The following is a 25,053-nucleotide window of genomic DNA, read 5'->3' on the forward strand; positions in this document are numbered from 1 at the left end:
AGATTCATATATGAGATTGGTGTGCTTAAAAGCAAAATAAAACCAGTCTAAATTACTGAAAGTTATGAGTTAGGAAATATGTAATTTAAAATTTTAGCTTTCTTACCAAACTATAGTTTATGATTTCCTAGCTATTATAAAAATGATCTATCATCCATCTTACCACTTTCCTTATTAGACTTAATTTTTCTGTTTTCTTCTACTTCTTTGTCATTCACATACTTTTTAAATGATTTAAGTCATAACAGATATAATTTTTATAATGGATAATACATCTCTGACAACTTCATTTAGGTATATATGGAAACTCTGATTAGTTACTTGTAATATTCTAGGTTGATGTTATGTGGGTTTGCCTTAATAAAAATGTAGCTAAATATTCATATTGAAAGTGTATTACGTGGACTTCCCTGGTGACTCAGATGGTAAAGAATCTTCCTGCAATGCGGGAGACTTGGGTTTGATCCCTGGGCTTGAAAGATCCCCTGGAGGAGGGCATGGCAACCCACTCCAGTATTCTTGCCTGGAGACTCCCCGTGGACAGAGGAGCCCGGTGAGCTGCAGTTTATGGGGTCACAAAGAGTCAACACAACTGAGCGACTAAGCACACATTCTTATTTTGTGACCTGAGTTACTTAGCTTCTCTGTTTCTGTCACTTGTAGGATGATGATAGTCCTATTTCCTTAGTCAACTTTTCAGAGTTTTTAAAAGAAGTCACATGAAATAATCAAGGTGAGAGAACTTAGAATAGTATATAGGCTTATACATACTGCTTCCCTGATGGTTCAGATGCTAAAGAATCTGCCTGCAATGCAGGAGACCCAGATTTGATCCCTGGGCTGGGAAGATGCCCTGGAGAAGGAAATGACAATTCACTCCAGTCTTCTTGTCTGGAGAATTCTGTGGACAGAGGAGCCTGGTGGGCTACAGACCATGGGGTCACGAAGAGTCGGACACGACTGGGCAACTAACACTTTCACTTTATACATATTGCAAGTTGTAGCTAATCAGCAGATATATTTGCATATCAACAATTAATATGCTGAAGTCTTTTTTTTAAACAAACAAATTTATTAACATGTATATGTCACATATACCTGGAGGATACCCAAGGAAACTTAGTACCTCCCCAAGATGGCCAAAGCCACCTGCTTAAATATCATCTTTCAGTTCAGTTCAGTTCAGTCGCTCAGTCGTGTCCAACTCTTTGGGATCCCATGAATCGCAGCACACCAGGCCTCCCTGTCCATCACCAACTCCCAGAGTTCACTCACATACACGTCCATCGAGTCAGTGATGTCATCCAGCCATCTCATCCTCTGTCGTCCCCTTCTCCTCCTGCCCCCAATTCCTCCCAGCATCAGAGTCTTTTCCAATGAGTCAACTCTTCGCATGAGGTGGCCAAAGTACTGGAGTTTCAGCCTTAGCATCATTCCTTCCAAAGAAATCCCAGGGCTGATCTCCTTCAGAATGGACTGGTTGGATCTCCTTGCAGTCCAAGGGACTCTCAAGAGTCTTCTCCAACACCACAGTTCAAAAGCATCAATTCTTCGGTGCTCAGCTTTCTTCACGGTTGGTCATAACTTTTCTCCATAACTTAGGAATAAGCGTCTTTTATTTTTTTTTAATTTTATTTTATTTTTAAACTTTACATAATTGTATTAGTTTTGCCAAACATTAATTTCATGGCTGCAGTCACCATCTGCAGTGATTTTGGAGCCCCCCCCCCCCCCCAAAAAAATAAAGTCTGACACTGTTTCCCCATCTATTTCCCATGAAGTGATGGGGCCAGATGCCATGATCTTTGTTTTCTGAATTTTGAGCTTTAAGCCAACTTTTTCACTCTCCACTTTCACTTTCATCAAGAGGCTTTTTAGTTCCTCTTCATTTTCTGCCATAAGGGTGGTGTCATCTGCATATCTGAGGTTATTGATATTTCTCCTGTCAATCTTGATTCCAGCTTGTGCTTCTTCCAGCCCAGTGTTTCTCATGATGTACTCTGCATATAAGTTAAATAAGCAGGGTGACAATATACAGCCTTGACGTACTCCTTTTCCTATTTGGAACCAGTCTGTTCCATGTCCAGTTCTAACTGTTGCTTCATCTTTAGCTAAAGACAAAAGAAAGGTTTCTTTTGGTTGAGGGAGTCAGGGAGGAAGGCCACTTATGGGAAGTTACCAGGAAAAGCTCAGGCTTCTCTGTCCATGGAATTCTCTAGGCTAGAATACTGGAATGGGTAGCTGTTCCCTTCTCCACAGGATCTTCCCAAGCCGGGGATCTTCCCAATCCAGGCATTGAACCCAAGTCTCCATATCGTAGGTGGATTCTTTACCATTGGAGCCACCAGGGAACCCCAAAAGCACAATTACCAAAAGGTAAATCTAAATTTAAATGCCTTCTCCATTGGTAAGCGTTTCTGGAAATTTAGTCATTTTTATCTTCCTGGTAATAGGAGACACCTTTACATAAATGAAGATTGTCTTTATAAGTGTAATTTCACCTTACAAAAAGGTAACTCTTACCTCGTTTTCAGACTTCCCTGGTGGCTCAGACGGTAAAGCGTCTGCATACAATGCGGGAGACCTGGGTTCAATCCCTGGGTCGGGAAGATCTCCTTGAGAAGGAAATGGTAACCCACTCTAGTATTCTTGCCTGGAAAATCCCATGGATGGAGGAGCCTGGTAGGCTACAGTTCATGGGGTCCCAAAGAGTTGGACACGACTGAGCGACTTTACTCACTCACTCACCTCGTTTTCAGAGCTTCTCCTATTTCTGCAGTTTCTCAATATAACCAACTCAAAATGATCTTTATATCAAAGAGATGTATTTTGGGGTGGCACATTCTGCTCCCCTAATTCCCAACTTTGAGACTGCCTGATTAAGTTCTATTTTTTTTTTAAAATAATTTTTATTTTATTTTTGGCTGCACTGGATCTTCGTTGCTGTGTGCGGGCTTTCTCTGGTTGTGGGGAGCAGAGGCTACTCTCTAGTTGGCGGTGCGAAGGCTTCTCACTGAGGTGGATTCTCTTGTTGCGGAGCGTGGGCTCTAGGGCACGCGGGCTTCAGTAGTTGCGGCACATGGGCTAAGTAGCTGCCATTCCCGGGCTCGAGGGCATAGGCTCAGTAGTTGTGGTGCACGGGCTTGGATGCTCTGTGGCTTTTGGGATGATCATGGATCTGGGATCCAGCCTGCGTCTTCTGTATTGGCAGGTGGATTCTGTTATCACTGAGCCACCAGGGGAGCCCCCCATTGAGTTTTACAATATAGAAGCTGAGTGAACCATTCCAAGTGAACCATATCTCAGTGAACCATTCCAAGTCCTGAGAATAGGATCATTGTTCAGTTAAAGGGTCATGTCTCATTTCAGGATGCAATTTTTCAAGTGAGCTTCCAAAGTTAGGCCTATATGGTACAAACAATCAGATTTATTTAAAAGTCATTTCTGTAGAAACATAAATGAAGATTAATGATTGAAGCAGAATGTAAGCCCAGTTTCTGAGTCTTGAGAGTAGCTGGTTAAGATTTCTAGATGTTGGGCTCAAAGAATCTTTTTTCTTGTTGTTGTAAAATATAACTAACAAAATTTACCATTTTAACCATTTTTAGGTGTACATTTCACTGGCATTAAATGCATTTACACTGTGTGCAAATGATCACCATGTAGATCACCGTCTAGAACTTTTCAACTTTCCAAGTATATGCTGAAGTCTTTGAATATACTTTTTTTTTGACCACACTGAGAGGCACATGAGATCTTTGTTCCCTGACCAGGGATCGAACTCAAGCTCCCTGGCTTGGAAGCACAAGTCTTAACCGCTGGAACCACCAGGGAAGCCCTGAACATATCTTTTTTTGTAGAAAGTTAAACAGTTCTTTTCCTGTCTTCTCTTCCCATGTTGAAATACTCCCAAATTCTAAATTATTTGAGTTCAAATTACTGAGAATCTGCTAAATATAAACAGTACTTAGTTGCAATTTTGAGTTTTTAAAAATAAATTATTTTCCTCTGTAGTGTGAATAATTTTTTTTAAATTTCTGATTTTATGTGGGAATCCAAATTGGTTCTGCATTTGAGAACATGATAAGATTCTTTCTTAGGTTGCATTGTTGTTCTACAACTAATTGGTAAGTTTCTTTCCTAAGATTATATACTATTCCGCCTGTTTTTCCTTTCTTTAATCTCTGAAATCCAAAACCATGGCCTGACAGTTTCCATTGGCACTCTTGTGTTTCTTAAAAATTCAAAGTGTGGACAGATGAAGAGTGAGACACATGGGTTGATAGAAAAGACTCAAAATAGAAAAAAATATGTTGGATAGTAGAAACTGCCTGAAGGACCACAAACAATTCCTTCTGAGGCTGTATGCTGGCCCTGTGATGTAGGTCATAGGTCATTAGTTACCAGCCTAAGTGTGCAGTTTCTGTTAACTCCAGTGGTGAGTATTTTACCGGCCAGGTGTAGCCTGTCTGACCTGTTATACCAGCTGACTGAGATATTGTAAATAACTCATATATATTTTTGAGTAAAGTATTAGTTGCTCAGTTGTGTCCGACTCTTTGCGACCCCACGGACTGTAGCCTGCCAGGCTTGTCTGTCCATGGAATTCTCCAAGCAAGAATACATGTGACAATTATCTGGAATAGATACTAAGTTTATTAGATGACCCATTTTATATATTTATTTTGGTTGTGGACACTTGAATTTTTGAACTACAGGTTTCATATGAAATTAGCTTTTTTCCCCTACCAACGAATGTTCCTTCTTGTTTCATTTGTCACTTTTGGAAAACTGCTTGTCATCTGACAATGGTACTCTGTTGATGAATGAAGGAATGTATGCTGTAACGCTGAGCTCTGGTCTTTTTATTTTCATATACAAACTATTGGCAGTGTCTCCCTGAGGTCGTGGTGGAGAGCAGATCTAACCATAAGGCCAGGGTTGTTTTTATTTTCTTCTGTCGCCGTGTGAACTGTGGCTGGTGACATCTGGGCACATTTTCTGCATAAGGGGTAATGCAGTTGATCATCTCTTTTTATAATGAAAACATATCCACAGCTTTAAAACATTTTTAATTGGAGGAGGATAATTGCTTTACAGTGTTGTATTTCTGCCATAGAACAGCGTGAATCAGCCATAAGTATACATGTCCCTTCTCTCTTGAGCCTCCCTCCCACCCCACCCCCCATCCCACCCCTCTAGGTTGGTTGTCTCAGAGCTGAGTTTGCTGTATCCACTACTTTTTACTTTGTATTTGCTAAGTTTCTTCATTTTCTATCACAATCGAGCATTTCGGTATCCTCTTCACTATACCATTCTTCATATTAAGGCCAGAGTTGTTTGCCATGTCAGAGGATTGTAATTCAGAGTTTAAATCCAGAGAAGTTGTAAACTCTGTACAGTGGTTCTTGATGTGCCCCACCTCCACGTAAGCTAATACAAAAGTTGATTGCCTGGTACAGTGAATGATTTTACGTGGTGTTGAATAGAACTTTTAAAAAAATTATAGTGGCATGATAATTTGCCAGTTAGATGTTGCATCCTTTATGAGTTCCTCTCCATAGGCCATTTTAAAGGGGGTGGGAGGAATCTGAATTTGTCATGAAGGTTCTTATGCTTGCTTACTGTCAACATATGCTTATCTGAATATAAAAATCATTGGATTTGGTGGAAAAGATCTGGGTTTGTAATTTTGCAGATTTAGGAATATTTGTGGGTTAAGTGACAGTTATGCATTTTGGTGGGAATGGTAATTGGTTAGATCTTTCTGGAATGCAATTTGCAGTATTCAACAGAACAGAAATGTCATTGATCTAGCAATTCCATTTCTAGAATTTATATTAAGGAGATGATTGGACAAGTTTAAGAAATGTATGTAGAGAGATATATGTGTAAAGACAGTTGGTAGCAATGTTTATGATAATTGAAAATTGCTAACAATCTAAGTGCCAGTAAGGAGATGTGATGAATGAACAAGCAAATGAAAATGGTGCACCTGCACACTGGAACAGTATACAGGCTGTGATGATGAGGGTCTATAGACACAGAAAAATCCACAGCATGTTAAGTGGTTAAAGTCAGTTACAAAATCATTCATACAGCGTAGTCTTGTTTAAGCAAGACTGTGTTTTATATATATGTATTTTAAAATGTATATATTTATATAATTCTTCTGTTTAAGTTTTTATATCTTTATTTTTATGATTTTTAACTTGTTATTTTGAAATAATTATAGATTCATAAGAAGTTGCAAAAAAAAAAAAATAGTGCAGAGAGATTTCTTGCATCCTTCCCTGTTTGCCCCAGTGGTATATCATCTTTTGTAACTCTAGTTCAGTACCCAAACCAGGAAATTGACATTGGTATAAGCCTCAAAGATTATTGAGAGTTCGGCAATTAGTGGACTCATTCGCGTCTGCATGTAGTAGTTGTTTAATCACTAAGTGGTGTCCCACTCTTTTGTAACTCCATGGACTGTAGCCTGCCAGGCTCCTCTGTTCATGAAATTTCCCAGACAGGAATACTGGAGTGGGTTGCCATTTCCTTCTCCAGGGGATCTTCCCAACCCAGGGATGGAACCTGTGTCTCCTGCTTGGCAGGCAGATTCTTTACTACCGAGCCACCCGGGAAGCCATGCAGAGCTCTGGACATTGTTTCCCGTTAAACACCACCACAGTCTAGATGCATCACTATTTCATCCTGGCAGGGCTCCCTTGTGTTTTCTCTTCATAGCCACACCCATTTTTGTTTTATTGGAATATAATGTTTGCAGTGTTGTGCTGTACAATGAAGTGAATCATTGTATTCACTTATGTATGTATACATATATCCCCTCCCTCTTGGACCTCCCTCTAAACACCCCCATCCCACCCCTCTTGATGGGACCCCCATTCCACCCCTGTAGGTCTCTGCAGAATGCCGAGCTGAGCTCCTTTGCCTTACAGCAGGTTCCCACTAGCTGTTTTACACGTGGTAGTATATGTATGTCGGCCCCAACTCCCAATTTATCCCACTTTCCCTTTCCCCAGCCCTTTGTCTGCATGGCCATTCTCTACCTCTGCATCTCTATTCCTGCCCTAGAAAATAGGTTCATCCGTTGTTTCTACCTTCCCCATCTCTAAACCCTGGCAGCCACTAATCAGTTTTCTGTCTCTATGATTTTTTTTTATTTCAGGAAGGTTATTTAGAATCATACACTATGTAACGTTTTGAGATTGGCTCTTCACTCAGCATGGTATCCTTGAGTTCTCTTCAAGTTGTTGTGTATATCATAGTTTACTCCTTTTTTTTTTTTTTTGCCGAGTAGTATTCTGTTGTGTATATACTATATTTTGTTTAAACAGTGACCTATTGAAGGACATCTGGATTGTTTCCAGTTTTTGGTTTTTATGAATAAATCTTCATGAACATTTGTGTCCAGGTTTTTGTACAGGTTTTTGTGTGAACGTAAGTTTTTATTTCTTTGAGATAAATACTTAAGAGTACAATTACTGGGTTATGTGGTAAACGTTTAGTTTTATACAAGACTGCCAAAACTGTTGTCCAGAGTGGCTGTATCGTTTTACATTCTCTGAGTAATGTATGTAATATCCAGTTTCTCTAAATCCTTGCCTGTATTTGATGCTATCACTCTTGTTTATTATTTTAACAGCTCTGATAGGTGTTTAGCGTTACCTCATGGTGGTTTTAGCATAGTTCGTTTTTGCAGTAACAAATAAAAATCAATTTCCTTTTTAAAAAAGAAAAATTGCCTTGACTTAAGTTTCTTTTCTGCCACTTATTAAATATCACTTAATACTGCCAAGTTTTGCTAGGTGAATAAGGAATATTGATTTCCTTTATAATCCACTGGGGTTGTGATTCTACTGTAGTAACATATTAATGGAAATAAAATCAAAGCAAATCATCTGCCATTGTTTGACATAGCTGTTTTGATGCTATTTCAAAATGTAGAACTACTTCAAAAATTACTACATTATGCCGTCTACTTTCCCTCTGCCCTGCAGAGAGGAGAAAGGTGAAGATTGTAGATTACTTATAAGATGCATTAAGGAATAAATAAATGCAAAGTTGACAGTTTAACATTTATGGATTTGTTTCCATTTGTTGTTGAGTATGTGGAGCTGAGTGCTGAGTACTTTCTGTGTAGTGTGAATTGCACTCTTAAGCATTTATCTCAAAAAAATAAAAACTTACGTTCACACAAAAACCTGTACTTTCTGAGTACATTATAGTGTAGCCCTCAGAGCTATCCTATCAGATAGTCACATTCTTACCTTCATTTACACGTGAGGAAACAGTATCTTGGCCAGTCCTACCAATTGGAATGAGGAAGCTGGAATTGAAATATGTGGCTTTGGAATTTTTCATTATATGGGGGCATACGCTGTCTTCAGTAATGGGAATGGTTGGAAATCTTATGCCAGAATGAGTTTGTTAATTGATAGTAATGGTTAAATTGAGAGGTAGCACACTTGGGGTATAAGAATTGAAAGTGACCAGCCTGTGAATCTAGTGGCTGTAGAGTCATCCATATTATTTCCGTTGCTATTTCTTCCTAATGTTCCAATTTGGTGTATTATTTTAGTGGAATTAAACTAGAATTTTTAAAGATAATGTACTTGACTGAGTTCTGCTCTAGTAACAGTTAGTGGTTTATCCAAGTTTACTGGCCCAACAGTGGGCAACACTGGTCAGTTATAGTGGTTGTTGGGTGAGCACACGGTTAGGCTTTATTGTATGTACCTCGGGGGGACTATTATTGTTGTTGCTGGTCACATTATCTTTTGTCTTTTGCTAAAAATCTGAGGATGATTGAAGACATTTAACCATCGTATACCTGAAGCACCTTGCTGGTGCTATTAAGAGTTCTGTTAGTGTATATTTTTGAGTGTCTGTTTATTGGTTTCCTAGTTATGTAGGATAAAATCCAAACTCCTTAAGGTGGCATTAAAGTTCTGTCTTTTGCTTTATTTTTTTTTACCTTGCAGGTCTTCTCTGCTACCTACTCTCCCCACTTACTTTCTCATGGCGAATGTTGGTACACTCAGCAGAGGTGGCAGAGATGACATTGATTATTTGAGACATAACTTAGAAGTCGTCCAGCCGTGTTACTGATACTCAGTGGGGCCTTTTGTTGTGGAAACTCTCACTGGAGTGGGTAGAGAATGAGAGGTTGGTGTTGATGACAGTTCTCTCCCGAGGGATAGTCTCTTCATGAAATCAGAGCAGAGAACGGGATAGACTTAGGATATAGCCCAGAAATGGCTGTGGTACTGTTTAAAGAACTTCCCTGAAGTTGTGAAAATCTTGATAACCATTCCCTTGCTGAATTATCTTCAGGAAAGCCAGTGGAGATTCTTAAAACTGGACAAAGCCCTAGACCAGTTTCAGATACTCCCATGTGCATGACAGATTCTCGAGCGTGGCTCTTCGGCTCCATCGGTCCTGTTGTCCACTGGGATGTCACCTGTAAAACTGAGATTCCTGTTCTGTGAATCCATCTGGTTTTGTTGCTCTTGGAGTGATAGCGCTCTGAGGAGGAGGAGTCTGGTCTGCTCTCACATACAGGGATTGCTTCGGATAGAGCCACACCTGATCCTTGGATCAATAGGATTTATCTAGAGTTTAGTTCCCTTACAAATGTTTGCTTGAGGTGACTAGTTTTCAGTATTTATTCCTAATCTCCCATTAATGATGTTTCAGATGGACCTGGTTGTGGAGTTAATGTATACAGGAAGTTTGAAGACCTCTGTGATGTTAATTTATTTAATCTGTATTGGTGTGAATATTTGACTGCTGCTTCTTTGCCCCCCTATTGTATGCTTCTGGTGCCCCAGAAGCATTGTTGCTTTCAGAAACAGTATTCAGTTTCTAATTGTAATTGTCTTGGAAACAGGCATATTTTGCAGTTGAGTTTTACTTTTATTTACTGCAAATGATGATTTGTTAGTTGCCTGCTGCCAGAACATCTGAGCTCATTTGTTTAATTCAACGGTACTGTGCATAGATGCCTGTAACACGCGGCAGCAGTTAGCAACCACCCCAGTTGCTTACCACCCCTTTTTAGCTCTAAATCAAGCAAATGGGAAAGAAGATTATTCTTAAAATGTTCCAAGAAGTTTAGAAAATTGGAGGATAGGAGGAAAGGAATTCTATTATAACAGTCAGTGTGTTGCTTTTGGCAAGGGTGTCCCTGGCTGATTTCCTTTGTAGAAAAAACACTTCAGAGTGCAGAAAATGCAACAAACAGAGCTCTGTAAATCCTTAATTTCATAAGTAACTGTCATGTGCTTTTCTTCCAGCTGAGCCACTGTATCAGGCGTGGTGGGGGAAGGCACGGGTGAAGGAGACACTTTCCCTCTTCTCACGGAGCTTATAGTCTGGACATTCAAGACGCTCTGACCTGTGGTGGTGCTTTTTGAGGAGATATGGTGGCTGGGTATAAGCTGTGTTGGATCGTGGTCATCTGTAGGGGACCCAGGCCCTAGGAGCCTAATCGCAGAATGGCAGTGCTGGCTGGCTCACCACCAGACAGAGCTTTCCAACAAAGGTGGGATAGTTCCTTGAGTCACCAGCCTGCTTCAAAAAGATATATTATTTTACATTTGGAAACAAATCTGGTTTTGAATTGTGTTGGAGAAGACTCTTGAGGGTCTCTACCACTGCAAGGAGACCAAACCAGTCAATCCTAAAGGAAATCAACCCTGAATAGTCATTGGAAGGACTGATGCTGAAGCTGAAGCTCCAATAGTTTGGCCACCTGGTGGGAACAGCCAGCTCATCAGAAAAGACTGTGATGGTGGGAAAGACTGAAGGCAGGAGGAGAAAAGACAACGGGATGAAATGATAGAATGGCGTCACCAACTCAGTGTACATGAGTTTGAGCAAATCTAGGAGATAGTGAAGGACAGGGCAGCCTGGCATGCTGCAATCCGTGGAGTCGCAAAGATTGGACCTGATTAGTGTCTGAACAACAACAACAAAGGTGTCTTTAAAAATATTTTAATAAAAAATTAAACTTGGGGATGGACATTGCCTTGAAATCTAGAGAATGTGAAGTGTTTCCTGAGGGACGGGGAAGGAATTAATTTTGTCCTCTTAAGTGCCTGACAAAAGGCTTTCATTGATTTGGTGCATTTTTATTAAGTGCCTGATTTGTACTAGGCTGGGACTGTGTTGATGAGCCAGGAGCCCCCTGTCTAGTGGGGGACATAGATAACTGGTTTGTCTTGCTACAGGGTGCTCAGTTTCATGATTGAGTACTTTTGGGATAGAAACCAGGCTTCTTGCCAGGGCTTAGGTAATCAGAGGTGGTTCCCTGGAGGAAATGGTGTCCAAACCATCCTCACTGATACATGTTGGAATTAATTCTTTTTTCAGGCTAATACTGTATTCAAAAGAAACCAGAACCTTGTTTTGGTTTTTGTTTCGTGAACACTCATTACCTTTCTGTTGAGTGTAAGTTGAGAAACTGAACTCTGTACTCCAGCCATCTGGTGTATTTCTCCAGACTTGTAGTTAGTTTACTGTTCTCCAGTGTTGACTAACCTCTGCTTCCCTAAATCTGCCAGGCTGTCTGCACACATTCCTTGTGTCTTGAAAGTCTTCCCTTTTTGTCTGCCCAGCTGCCTTCTCTTCCTCCTTCGGGACGGTTACTTCTTCCGGGATGCCTTTCTTGACTGCTCATAGGGTGGGTTGGGTGCACCTCCCGGAAGCTCATGCATAGGGCTGGGTTTGATCTCTGTACTTCCCCTGCACCAGAGTCTGGTTCTTCACTCCAGTGTGTAGCCTGGAGGCAGAGACAGCATATTTCACAGAGCCCGGCATGTCCTGGGCACCCAGGCAGTGTTTGTTGAACAAGTAAATTCTGAAGCTTTTGAAGGTTATAGCCTCATGTGTATAATTGAAGCTCTTGGTTCCAGCTGGTTTTAAGAGAGTGTTATTGACTGAAGAAAGTAGACATACTAGTGAAACAGATTTTATACATGTGGTCTAGTTATTAACCTCGTAAAACTCTTTACAATCTTATGCATTTTATACCTCTTTATTTTTATTTTTTGCCCAAGTAACCCATAAACTGAGTAATTCATAGTTCCTACTTCTTGCCAACTACTAATGTGTATTATTAAATCTGACCACAGTGATTTATTAATTAGAAGTCTTTTGCTTATTAGCAGAAATCAATTTGATTTAGCATATGTCAGTAAAAGGAAGGGGCTTATGTGATGAAGAGATAGGACTGTCTTATAGAATCCCAGAAACACAGCTAGGCTTTAGGAAGAGCTGGTCCCAAGAATTAGAATCCTGAGTGTCCTTTTTGTTTATCTCTGCCACTCCGTGGATAGAGGATGGCTTCCTGTAACCCTCAGCTTGGCAGCCCATTTCCAGCCATGTGGATAACCCGTCTTTCCATCTCAGTTCCAAATTCCCTAAGGCTCTGGCATAGCTTAGACTCTGATCCAGTCAGCTGTGGCTGGGAAGTGGGGTCAGGCTGAACAAGCCTATCTGCCTCTGCTCACCCCTGAGGAGTAAGTTGGTGGAACTGTAGAAGAAAGGGAAGGGACAACAGCAGACAGATAATGTGTGGTGGGCAGATACTCCAGAAATACCTAATGCAGGGATAAAGACCAGGGACATATGAACAGTTGGACTGTACAATCATTTCTAGGTAATTTTGGCTAAAAGTTTTTCAATCTTAGAAGAAACTTTAAAGATTTACTTTGAAAAAATATTTATCTTTGAATATGAATGTAATTTGGGGCTTCCCTGGTGGCTCAGAGGGTAAAGTGTCTACCTGCAATGCAGGAGACCCAGGTTCGATCCCTGGGTCGGGAAGATCCCCTGGAGAAGGAAATGGCAACCCACTCCAGTATTCCTGCCTGGAGAACCCCACGGACGGAGGAGCCTGGTGGGCTACAGTCCACGGGGTCGCAAAGAGTCAGACACGACTGAGTGACTTCATTTTCTTTTCTTGAGATTCTTAAGGTAATAGTGTATTCACTGAAGTAGTTAGTTCTAGCTTTGTGTGTATGATGGGGAAACAGTGGAAACAGTGTCAGACTTTATTTTTTTGGGCTCCAAAATCACTACAGATGGTGACTGCAGCCATGAAATTAAAAGACTCTTACTCTTTGGAAGGAAAGTTATGACCAACCTAGATAGCATATTCAAAAGCAGAGACATTACTTTGCCAACAAAGGTCCGTCTAGTCAAGGCCATGGTTTTTCCTGTGGTCATGTATGGATGTGAGAGTTGGACTGTAAAGAAGGCTGAGTGCCGAAGAATTGATGCTTTTGAACTGTGGTGTTGGAGAAGACTCTTGAGAGTCCCTTGGACTGCAAGGAGATCCAACCGGTCCATTGTGAAGGAGATCAGCCCTGGGATTTCTTTGGAAGGAATGATGCTAAAGCTGAAACTCCAGTACTTTGGCCACCTCATGTGAAGAGTTGCCTCATTGGAAAAGACTCTGATGCTGGGAGAGATTGGGGGCAGGAGGAGAAGGGGACGACAGAGGATGAGATGGCTGGATGGCATCACTGACTCGATGGACGTGAGTCTCAGTGAACTCCGGGAGTTGGTGATGAACAGGGAGGCCTGGCATGCTGCGATTCATGGGGTCACAAAGAGTCGGACACGACTGAGTGACTGAACTGAACTGAACAACACTTCTTATGCATGATGCTGACTTCAGTTGCTGGGAGACAAGTTCTGGAGTAGCTTTAATAGATATAAAAGGTTAGACTGGCATGTATGTGAAGTTTTCTAGTAGCCACATTAAAAATGTAAAATGAAACAGGTGGAATTAATTTTGAAAGTATATTTTATTTGGCTCAACATATCCCCAAAGTTACAATTTCATGAACATAAGGACTAATAATGAAGTATTTTCTGTTTTTTTAACAGTCTTTGAAATCTGGTATGTATTTTGTATTCCAGTGCATCTTGGTTTGGACTGGTCACATTTCAAGTGGTCAGTCACTACGTGTAACTAATGGTTACCATATTGGACAGCGTAGTTACAGAAACCGTTAAAGTAATCCATTTTCTTTCATAGTTTCTCTAAAATTTTCTTGTCAAAGGCGTCGGTACTTATGGATTGTTCTTTTCAAAATATGCTTCAGCAGCAACAGCAGAGCACCCTGGGAGGTAGGGAATTTTCAGCTCGCCCTGAAAGAGTTGCCCATGTGGAGGATTTGCCGTGTGCCATGTGTATTGGCAGAAAAGAACAACATTTTCAAACCAGTCACCAGGCTGTTAAAGGCTGGTTCTTGTTCTTCCTAGACTACTGATTCCTGGAATGTTACTTAAACTCCTTGGAAGCCTCTGTTTGCTTATCTATTAAAATAGGGTTTTTAACTGTCCTGCTCATTAGAAGAGGTTTTCATATGCTAATAAATTTGAAAGGGCTTTGAAAAACTTCAAAGTTTTTATGTTACACAAGCGGAAAGCATTATTTTTATTTATTAACAGGGAAAAAAGTACTGCATTTTGGCATCAGTAGTAGCTATCATTGAGGTTTTACTTTATGCCAGACACTGTTCTAAGTGCTATATTACATAATTTAATAATAACAACACCTTTTTAAGCAGGTACTTTTTTTTTTTTAATACTTTCTGTTTTATGTATGAGAAAGCTAAAAGTTAAATGATCCCAAGTTTACACAGCCAGTAAGTAGTTGATTTGGAATGCACTTTAATTGTGGCAGAATACATACAACGTAAAATGTATCATTTTAACCATTTCTAAGTGTTCACTTCTGTGATACATGTACATTCACATTGTTGTTTAATTATCTCCACTATCCATCTTGGGAACTTTTTCATCTTCCCCAGCTGAAACTCCATACTCACCGCATACTAGCTTGCCATCTCCCTGCTCCCCACCTCACAGTTCCCAAACACGCCAGCAGCAACCACCTTTCTACTTCGTCTCTATGGGCTGCCTACTCTAGGAACCTTATATATGAGGAGTCATACAATGTTTGTCTTTTTGTGACTGGCTTATTTCACTTACTGTAATGTCTTCAGTGTACATCCATGTTGTAGCATGTGTCAGGATTTTCCTTTTTAAGGCCGAAGTTTGTGCCAGCATTCATCCTTTGGTGGACATTTTGTTGCTTCTACCTTTTGGCTGTCGTGAGTAGTGCTGCTGTGTATCAGTGTACAATATCTCTCCGACTCTGTGCCTTTAATCCTTTTGGGTGTATGTATACCCAGAAGTGGAACTACTGGATCATATGGTAGTTCTCTTTTTGATTTTTTGAAAAATTGACATACTGTTTTTCACAGTACTTGCTCCATTTTGCATAACCATCAGCAGTACACAAGGCTCCCAGCTTCCTTACATACCCTCCAACACTTTTTTTCATTTTCTTTTCTTTTCCTTCTCTTTTAAAAAAATAACTCCGCCTTAATGGATGTGAAGTAGTATTCATTGTGGTTTTGATCCGCATTTCTCTAAATGACTAGTGTCTTTGGAAACATAAAGTCGCAAAATCTGAATCCTTTGCAGATATTTAAATTGCTTTTTTGTTGTTGTTGTTGAGTCAGTTTTTTAAAAATATATTTTGGATATTAATGCCTTATCAGCTATATGATTTGCAAATATTTTCTCTCATTTGGTTGGGTTGACTTTTCACTCTGTTCATAGTATCCCTTGATATGCAAAAGTTTTTAATTTTGGTGTAGTCCATTTGTTTTCTTTTGATGCCTGTGTTTTTGGTGTCATATGTAAGAAACCACTGCTGAATCCACTGTCATGAAGCTTCCCTACTTTTTAAATCTAAGAGGTTTATGTCTGTCTCTGTCTGTGCCTCCTGTCTCTGTGTCAGTTTGCATCTGCCTCAGTTTTTTCTATATATTTATAAATTATTGGAGTTTATATATGTGTTTTGTCTCTTGCTTTGTTTCTTTTTCATTGTTTTGAACTGTTTGAAAGTATTATAAAAAATAATGGCATTTATCTAAAGAAGTTTAATCCTATGATAAGTACTTCCCTTGAAGCTGGGCACATGAGTTTCCCGCCTTGTGCTCTGCGTTTGGAAATACCTTTCTTGAATTTTTCTGTAAGTCCCTCCAGTCCCACCTCTCCTCTCTGCTTACGTACCTAAAAGGCAGCGTGCCCCAATTGCTTTTTTTTAGGCATTTCATGTTGAGAATTATAGTAAATTTTCTAATTACATTGAGAATAGAAGCTTTATTTTGCTGATGTTATTGTTTACCAATGTACACTGTATTTTCCTTCTGAGTTTTTCTTATGTTTATTTTTATATATTCCTTTAACTGGTTAGTATGAACATGATTGAAAGTAAAAGTCACTCAGTCGTGTCCAACACTTTGTGACCCCATGGACTATACAATCCATGAAATTCTCCAGGCCAGAGTACTGGAGTGGGTAGCCTTTCCCTTCTCCAGGGGATCTTCCCGATCCAGGAATTGAACTGGGGTCTCCTGCATTGCAGGTGGATTATGATTAGTGTTATAGTTAGGAACATGATTAGTGTTATAGTTATTAATTACCTTTCTTCTCTTTCTCCAGTACTGAGTTGAAGCTCCTAGAGGAGGCAACCCTTTCAGTCTGCAGATCTTTAGGTAAGGAGGAAAAACGAGTGTGTGTGTGTGTGTGTGTGTGTGTGTGTAATGTGAGGCAGTTATTTTAAAATTTCTGTTAACAAATTTTGTTACTGCAATATGAATTGGATTAATGAAGTGATATATTTTTGATGATGATAATTATAATAGTACTAGTTATTCTTGGTGCTCACTGATGCCACTAGAGGGTACCATTCAGTTACCAGCAGTGAGACACATGGTTGCGTAATTTGCAGTCATGGTAATGGACTCTGCTAAGACATAGAGCTTGTTCTTTTTGCAAATTTTGAAATACTGAGAAAAGCCCCAAATATTGTTTGTTTTGTAGTTGCACGTATAGTTCCTAGAGAATATAGGATCACTCATCCTTTGCCAGTTGCAAAAGATGCTATTGTTGGTTATGTTAACTAGAAGAATTATTACTCATTAATAGGAAAATATATTTGGAAGCTCCTCAAATTAGTAATAACAACCTTGTGTTAATGGTAAAGTGCCTGAGCTCTGAAATTATTTTATGGTCTTAATTATAACTCTGCTACTTAAGTATTAGCTGAGCTTTAATTTCTTAATCTAAATTGCAGAATTTTCATGAGGAAAAGTCAGATAACATGAAATATCCAGTACAGTGCCTAGCATTTGTCATTATTCATTATTTCTGTCAATAAATGTTACCTTCTTTGGACCTCATTTCTCAAATACTTTACTTTCGAATTGGTAACAATTGGAAAGAAATGTATGCCTTAAAAAATGTGGATAATTATAGTTACATTTCATTGTTGCTTTGAAAATTAGAGATAATATATCTGTGAAACAAGTGGTGTACAAGAGCTTAGTGAGTGATGACAAGCTTGTTTTTAAATCAAGCTTATGGATATGCTCCATGTAAGCTAACTCCCATTTAACTTACTCTGCCACAAACAGTCTTTGATGAAATATTTTTGCTTTTAAAAACAAATTATGTTGGTAATGATAGAGGTGTTATTATAATAGTTGCCTTGAATTTTTTCTTCAGTAATAACCATAGATTTTGAGAATTTTGTACTAAATAGAGCTGACTTTCAAAAACCTGTGTGACAGTTTGCTGAAAATTAATTTTGTGTAACAATGATATCAATGCAGTTATTATGATATAGTTTTTAAGTGACCTTGGGGTTTTTACAAAAATAGCATTTTTAAATTGGGAATAATACTTATTAATACAATGTGGAAAGCATACTAAAATGTAAAAAAGGCAGTATTTGTTCATATTCCACAACCTTTGCAAAGCTGTTGTTAATATTTTGCCTTCTGTTATTTCTTCTTTGGATAAACATTTACATACATATTAAATACACTATTTCAATCTGTGTTTTTCACTTGGTATTATATATTTAAGTATGTCATTCTGTATTTAAAACCACTTTGGAGAAGAGCAAAAAAAAAAAAAAATCACTGCTAATCTTTTGTGATAAGATCAAAATCTTAGCAGAGTATTCTGTGTCTTGATTTATAGGCACAGTTTTATGTAAGTGATTATTTATATGTTATTTTCACTTAGCAGTACTCAGGAGCTTCTTTTTATGTCAATAGATATAAATGCGTATAGATTTATTTAAGGGTTTTGTGGGTATATGACAATTCTCTTTTATTTTTTGGTCTGAAAATGTTTTCATTTTTCCTTTACTTTTGGAAGATAGGTGTGCTGGGTGTAGAATTCTAGGTTGGCGGAAATTCTTTCCATACTTTAAGGACACCATTCTGTTATTTTTCTGGTTGGTCGCATTTTGTTGAGATTAAAGCTGTCAGTGTTAGTGCTGTTCTTTTGGGGGAAAAAAAAAGGTTTTTTCCTTCTGGATACTTTTGTGTTTTTCTTTTTTAATCCTTTGGTTTTCAGCATCTTAGAACGTGCTCAGGAGTATCTTTCCTTCCTTCCTTCTTCCCTTTGTACCTTTTTCCTTCCTCTTTCCTCCCTCTTCCCTGCTTGTTAGATCTGTGGTTTCATGTCTTTCATCAATTTTGGAAAATTCAGAGCCATTGTTGGTTTATATTAATACATTATTTCTGTCCTGTTCTGTCTTTTCTTTCCTTCAAGGGTCTCTGTTATACTTCTGTTAACATTTTCACTATGTCCCATATATTTGTTAGGCTCTTTTTTTTTTTTTTTTTTTGTATTTTACTTTTTTCTCTCTCTGACCTTCCATAGGATATTTTCTATTAATCTGTCCTTAGTTTATTAATCTTTTTTTCTGTTAAACCCATCTATTGAGATTTCTAAAATGAAAGTTAAATTTTAGAATGGCTTTAGATTTATAGAAAAGTTGCAAAACCATGTAGAGAGTTCCCATATAACCCTCATCAGTTTCCTCTGTTGTCAACAACTTACATTTATATGATATATTTGTCCCAACTAAAGAGTTAACATTGGTACATTACTATTATCTAATCTTGACCCTTTATTCAGATTTCACTAGTTTTCCCACATGTCCTTTTTCTTTTTCAAGATGTTGCATTGCATTTAGTCATCAAATCTCCTTAACCTCCTCTGGTCTCAAACTTTCCTCATTTTTAATGACTTTTAAGAGTTTTGAGAAATGCTGGTAGAGTATTTCCAGAATGTCCTTCTATTTGTTTGATGTTATTCTCGTGGCTAGATGGGACTTACAGGTTTGTAGGCATCACAGAGGTGATGTGCTGATCTCAACACATCATATCAGGGGTATATGCATGAGTTTCACTGATGATGTTGACCTTGATTATGTGGCCAGTGTTGTGTTTGTCCATTTTCTCCACTGTAAAGTTGTGTCCCTTGTTCTCTGTTGCTTTCGTTTTGAAGGACAGTTTTTCTAGATACAGAGTTCTTGGTTGGCATTTATTTTCTCTCATCCCTATGACTAGGTTATTCCATTGCCTTTTGGCCTCTTTTCAGATGGAAAGTCTGCTGTTTAATTGTATTGTAGTTCTCTTGTAAATAAGTCATTTTTTTTGTTGTTGTTGTTGTTAATTGCTGTCAAGATTTTGCCTTAACTTTGACAAAATTTTGAAATTTATTCTTTATTCTATTTGGGGTTTTACTTAGATACATAGATTAATGTTTTTTTTTTTTTATCAATTTGGGGCTGTTTGGGGCCATTATTTTTGTTGGGCTTTTTGTATTCATCTTTATTATTTATCCCCTGGATCTACACATGAGGCGCTCTGGGTCCAAGACAAATTTCTTTACCTCATAGTGAATTTTAAGTGGATTCCTGTTTGTTTCCCCCTAGTTCTTACCTGTTAGGATAGTACTGTGAGAGCCAAGGCAGTTGTTTTATGTAAGGAGCTGAAGATTGCTCTGTGTTCACTTTGTTTACTTCTTACCAGTTGTTTTTTGTGACTTGTTACCTTTGAATCTGTATAGCAAGGTATCAGGTGAGACGATTAGCGTTGAGTGTTCTGGTTGGAGTAGACAAAAGTACTTTTAGCTGTTAGGCCTGCTAATGATCCAACAAATAAAACTTTTGTTCAGTTCTATAGAATTTGTATTTTGTTAAAGGGTTTCCTGTTTTTTGGGGTGGAAAAGGACTGTCCTCATTCAGCATTTTTCCTGAGCATTGATTTTTGTGTATTTCTTCATGGGTGTTTTAATTCCTTATTTTGAAAAAAATTCACACCCATACAAAGGCAGACAGAGAATAATAAAATGACCTCCCATATGTTCATCTCCCAGTTCCAGTCATTTTCAACTCATGGCCAGTCTTGTTTCATCTGTTGTTCAGTTGCCTAGTCATGTCCGACTCTTTGCAACCTGTGGACTGCAGCATGCCAGGCCTCCCTGTCCCTCACCATCTCCTGGAGTTTGCCCAAGTTTGTGTTCATTGCATCAGTGATGCCATCCAACCATCTCATCCTCTGACGCCCTCTTCCCCTTATGCCCTTGATCTTTCCCATCATCAGGGACTTTTCCAGTGAGTCATCTGTTCATATCAGATAACTGAAATACTGGAGCTTCAGCATCAGTCCTTCCAGTGAATATTCAGGGTTGATCTCCCTTAAGATTGACTGGTTTGATCTTGCTGTCCAGAGAACTTTCATGAGTCTTCTCCAGCACCACACTTTGAAGGCATCATCTATATCTCTCACTTATTTATTGACATATAAACATGTGTAGAAAAGTGCACAAATTTAAAAAGTGTATATGAATCCAAAAACATATCCTCACATAATTAATTTGGCACAAACCTTAAGCATTATATTTTTCATCCATAGGTATTGTGGTATGTATATCATAGTAATGAGTTTTTAAAGGAAAAAATACCATTATCTACTACAAACAAATTTTTAGTATCATAAAACATCCAGTGACTGTTCAGATTTTTATTTGTCTCAGTTTGTTTGAATCAGGAGCCAAATAAAGTACACACATTATTATTAGTTAATATGTCTGTACAATTCTTTTTCATAGCTAATTCCTCCTGAATTTGTCTTTCCCTCCCCCCCTCAATTTTTTCTTATTGAAGAAAGTGGATAGTAAGAGTTTTCCACAGTGAGATTTTGTTGATTGCATCTTCATAGATGTTAACATGTCTCTGTCCTCTGTGTTTTCGGTATATTGGTTATTGGACCTTGGGCATCCATTGGGTATTCCCAATGGGAATAGGTATTTTAGTGAGATTATTATCATTATCTGAGTATTACCTAGACTTTGCTTGAACTCCTGTGGACACAGAGAATTCCTTTTTCACACAGTCATTTTAGTTAACGGATTCAAGCTCTAGAGTCAAATTAGTTTTCTATTAAGTATTATCATTATCTGAATTTTATAGGTGAAGAAACTGAGGTACAGAGAGGTTAAAGAAGTTGACAGGTGTCACACAGCTAGTCAAGTGGTGGAGTTGAGCTTTGAACACTTTCTGTAGTCTAGTTCCACATGCTTTTCTGCCTTCCTGTCAGATATGCCCTGTTCTTACTCTGGCTCCTGAAGCTCCAGAGCTCAGGCTTTAGGGGCATGGGCTTCAGTAGTTGCCGCACGCCGTCTCAGGAGCTGCAGTGTGCAGGCTGAATTGCTCTGAGGCATGTGGAATCTTCCGGGACTTTTAAGCTAAACCCAGAGCTTAAAGTAGGAAATTTTTGATTCAGAGTGAAACTCTAATGATATCTAATCACATGCCTATTCTGGATTATGAAAGCTGGATAAAACCTTCCCTAACTTAGTTGCCCCTTGGTACTCAATAGTGGAGTTCTCCACCCAGCAGCAGTGGGCATCACCTGGGAGACTGTCACAGATGCAGAGTCACTCCACACATGTGGAATCAGAATATAAACTTTAATGAGGATGCTGTGTGATTTAAATGCATGTTGAACTTTGAGAAGCACTGTCAACTTCAGTAGTGTAGGGTGGCCATGGGATTCTGCACTTCCAACAAGCTCCCAGGTAAATGCTGTTGCAGCTAGTCCATGAACCACACTTGAATTAGCAAGGTGCTACACATTTATCATAATGAGAACATTATGCAGTTATTTGGGTCTGCTCTCAAGCTGTGTGCGATAAGAACACATACCCAGTAGATAGACCTGGGCTAATTGGACAGTTATTGAGCACTAAACAGGTGTGCTCTAATGGTGTACTTATTCCCATGTACATCTTTTCTTTACAGTTTTGAGTTCTGAGATAACTTTTCTCCTATAGTTTCTGTCATTTTCACTTGTAAATGATTTTTTGCTGTTTAGAATTAAGACCAAGCAGCAATGTCTCTCATTGCTAATTCCCCCAGTTAGATTTGAAATTGACAATAAGCTTGGTCCCTGAGCAACTTCAATTTGACATTTGGTTTTAGAAATGTTATGATGTGTCCACTTTGATTTCAGTTCTTAACTTTAACTTTTTAAAACCTTTTCTTCTCTTGCAGTTGAAAATAATCCTCGAACAGGAAACCTTGGTGCACTAATTAAGGTCTTCCTTTCTAGAACCAAAGAACTAAAACTTTCAGCAGAATGTCAGAAGTAAGCTGGCTGCTCTCTCTAAATTTAATTTATATTTAACAGTATGACAATTATTCACTTATTGGTAGAAATAGGTTATGGTCTTTTGAAAGCTATAAAGGAATTATTCTCAGTATTCAGGGAAAAAGTAAAAGAGGTTTTAATTAACTGTCCAAGTCATTAAGGTGAGATAATAAATTCTTGAATCTGATTTTAGTTAGCATTTTAGACAGTCTTTAGAAATATATTCTTTAAGAAGATTAATTGTGTAATTATTATTAAAAAGTTAATTTTTTCATATTTTCACTGCTGGATTAGTTTAATGACTTAGTGTATTATTTCATTCTACATTTGTGTCCTTTATTTCTTACATATTAGATGAATGAAGGTTCAGATTAGACATTATGGTTTTATATTTATATAGTGGAAGGTTCACCTTTTATGCACTCAAGAATTTTTTGAAACTATTTTTGGATGATAGTATCTTAAAAGATTGCTCATTTCCCTGTTTCCAAACAATTTATGTTGAATTCAATTAAAATTGTTCTGAGTCCATGATTATTAATACAAATAGCAGGTATACAAATACTGTACAACTGGTGATGCCCCATTTAAAATTCGGTTGTGTATTTGCATGCATTTTCTTTGTTATTGTATTTTTTATTTTTTCTGTTTTTAGTTTAGTTTTGTTTGAATTGCTTGTATATGGGACAACTATAATGTTAAGAACAAAGAGCAGTCATGCCTAAAGGAAAAAGTTTTTCTAAATTGACTCATTGTGTAAAATACAGAATAAAGTATGAGGTAAACTGTAGTAGATGTCATTGGCCCAGTGTCATAAATCATGGGCCATAAAGAAAGATATGGACATTATTCTAATATTACAAGCAAAATGAGAAATCATGGACTAGAAATAAATGGATTGTGCTCATGATTAAACACTGATTTTTGTGTGATTTGTTCTTTCCTTTCTAGCCACATCTTCATCTGGCAGACACACAATGCTTTGTTTATTATTTGCTGTTTGCTGAAAGTGTTCATTTGTGAGATGTCAGAGGAAGAGTTACAACTTCATTTTACTTATGAAGAAAAATCTCCTGGCAGTTACAGTAAGTCTTGCCTTAGATGACGTTCTGGGGGTAGCATGTGTAACATAAGGATAGAATTTGAAAAATAAAAACACAATTTTGAAAATTCTACTTTTCCTCATAATTTTCATTTTTAAATGACCTGACACCATTCCTATTTCTTTGCCTATATTAATTTAAGCTAGCTGAGACTCATAGATTTTTTTTCTTTTTTTTTTTGTTTTAAATCAGGAAGCTGGTAGGATTGAGACTTTTATTTATTTTGACTTCTGTATATATCACAGATATTTCTTTTTTTAGGAAGCAAATGTTAATTTAAATGCCATTACTGGGCTTCCCAGGTGGCATAGTGGTAAAGAATCCTCTTGCCAAGGCAGGAGACACAGGTTTTGTTCCCTGGGTCAGGAAGATCCCCAGGAGGAGGAAATGGCAACCGCTTCAGTATTCTTGCCTGGAGACTCCCATGGACAGAGGAACCTAGCGGGCTGCAGTCCTTGGAGGAGGGTGGCAAGGAGTCAGACCTGACTGAGTGACTGAGCATGTGTGCATGTACAGTAGGCTAGTACGTTATTAAGGGAGACAACCAATCAGAATTACAGACTTCATAAATGTTAAAAGTTACTTTCGTGGGACATAACAGTCTCTGAGTCTGGATATATTTGGGACTCCTTGATCAGAAATAACAATTTTATTTTATTTTGCTTTTATTCATCATTTATTCTTTCACATCAACCTACATACAAATATTCAATGGCAAGAATGTGACAGGACCTCATTAAGAGCACAGTAAAATATAAACAAAAAATGTGGAAGCTCAAGCTTTATTTTTTTTTAAAGAAGTAACAAATAATTCTAAGTTATAATAAATGCTACAAAGAAACCCACATTTGATATGAAGACAGAAAATAATAGATCGGAAATAAGATTTTTCATTCTTCTTGACTACAGTAATCTTTTGTTCTTTAAGAAATAACATTTTAAAGGATAGTTTTATGATGCCAAAGTATATTGTCTTTTTCTGAAGTTATAGGAAGAGTTTATAATTTTCTCCTGATATTGGTGAGAATTTTTTTTTCCTCAGTAGTTAGGAGGGCCTATAATTTTCAGGATCAACTGCTGGTGTTTCATTTCTTAGCATTAAAACTTATAATCTGGAAAATAATGAGATTATTAACAAATGAAATACAAGGAATGCAGTTTTTAAAACTTTATATTTAATTGAAGGATAATAGCTCCACAGTATTGTGTTGGTTTCTACCAAACATCAGCAGGAATCAGCCATAGGCAGACCTGTGTCCCCTCCCTCTGGAACCTGCCTCCCACCTTCCTCGCTGTCCCACCCTTCTGGGCTATTACAGAGCCCTGGTTTGAGTTCCCTGAGTCACACAGCAAATTCCCATCGGCTGTCTGTTTTACATACGGTAATGTGTATGTTT

The 25,053-nt window shown here is 38.2% G+C and overlaps 1 protein-coding gene across 6 annotated transcripts in view; it reads left to right on the forward strand.

Annotated features, from left to right (window-relative positions):
- DYM (dymeclin) overlaps positions 1-25,053 on the forward strand; it is a 399,581-nt gene that overhangs the window by 39,372 nt on the left and 335,156 nt on the right. For all 6 annotated transcript variants that reach the window (XM_045164045.1, XM_044934602.1, XM_006075242.3 and 3 more), the window contains 3 exons: positions 16,540-16,592; positions 22,457-22,550; positions 23,505-23,638. In XM_045164045.1, the coding sequence (XP_045019980.1) occupies positions 16,540-16,592; positions 22,457-22,550; positions 23,505-23,638 (281 nt within the window). The remainder of the gene's footprint in view (positions 1-16,539; positions 16,593-22,456; positions 22,551-23,504; positions 23,639-25,053) is intronic.

The sequence above is a fragment of the Bubalus bubalis genome, chromosome 22 (genome assembly GCF_019923935.1).
Source record: "Bubalus bubalis isolate 160015118507 breed Murrah chromosome 22, NDDB_SH_1, whole genome shotgun sequence".
Classification (NCBI taxonomy): domain Eukaryota; kingdom Metazoa; phylum Chordata; class Mammalia; order Artiodactyla; family Bovidae; genus Bubalus; species Bubalus bubalis.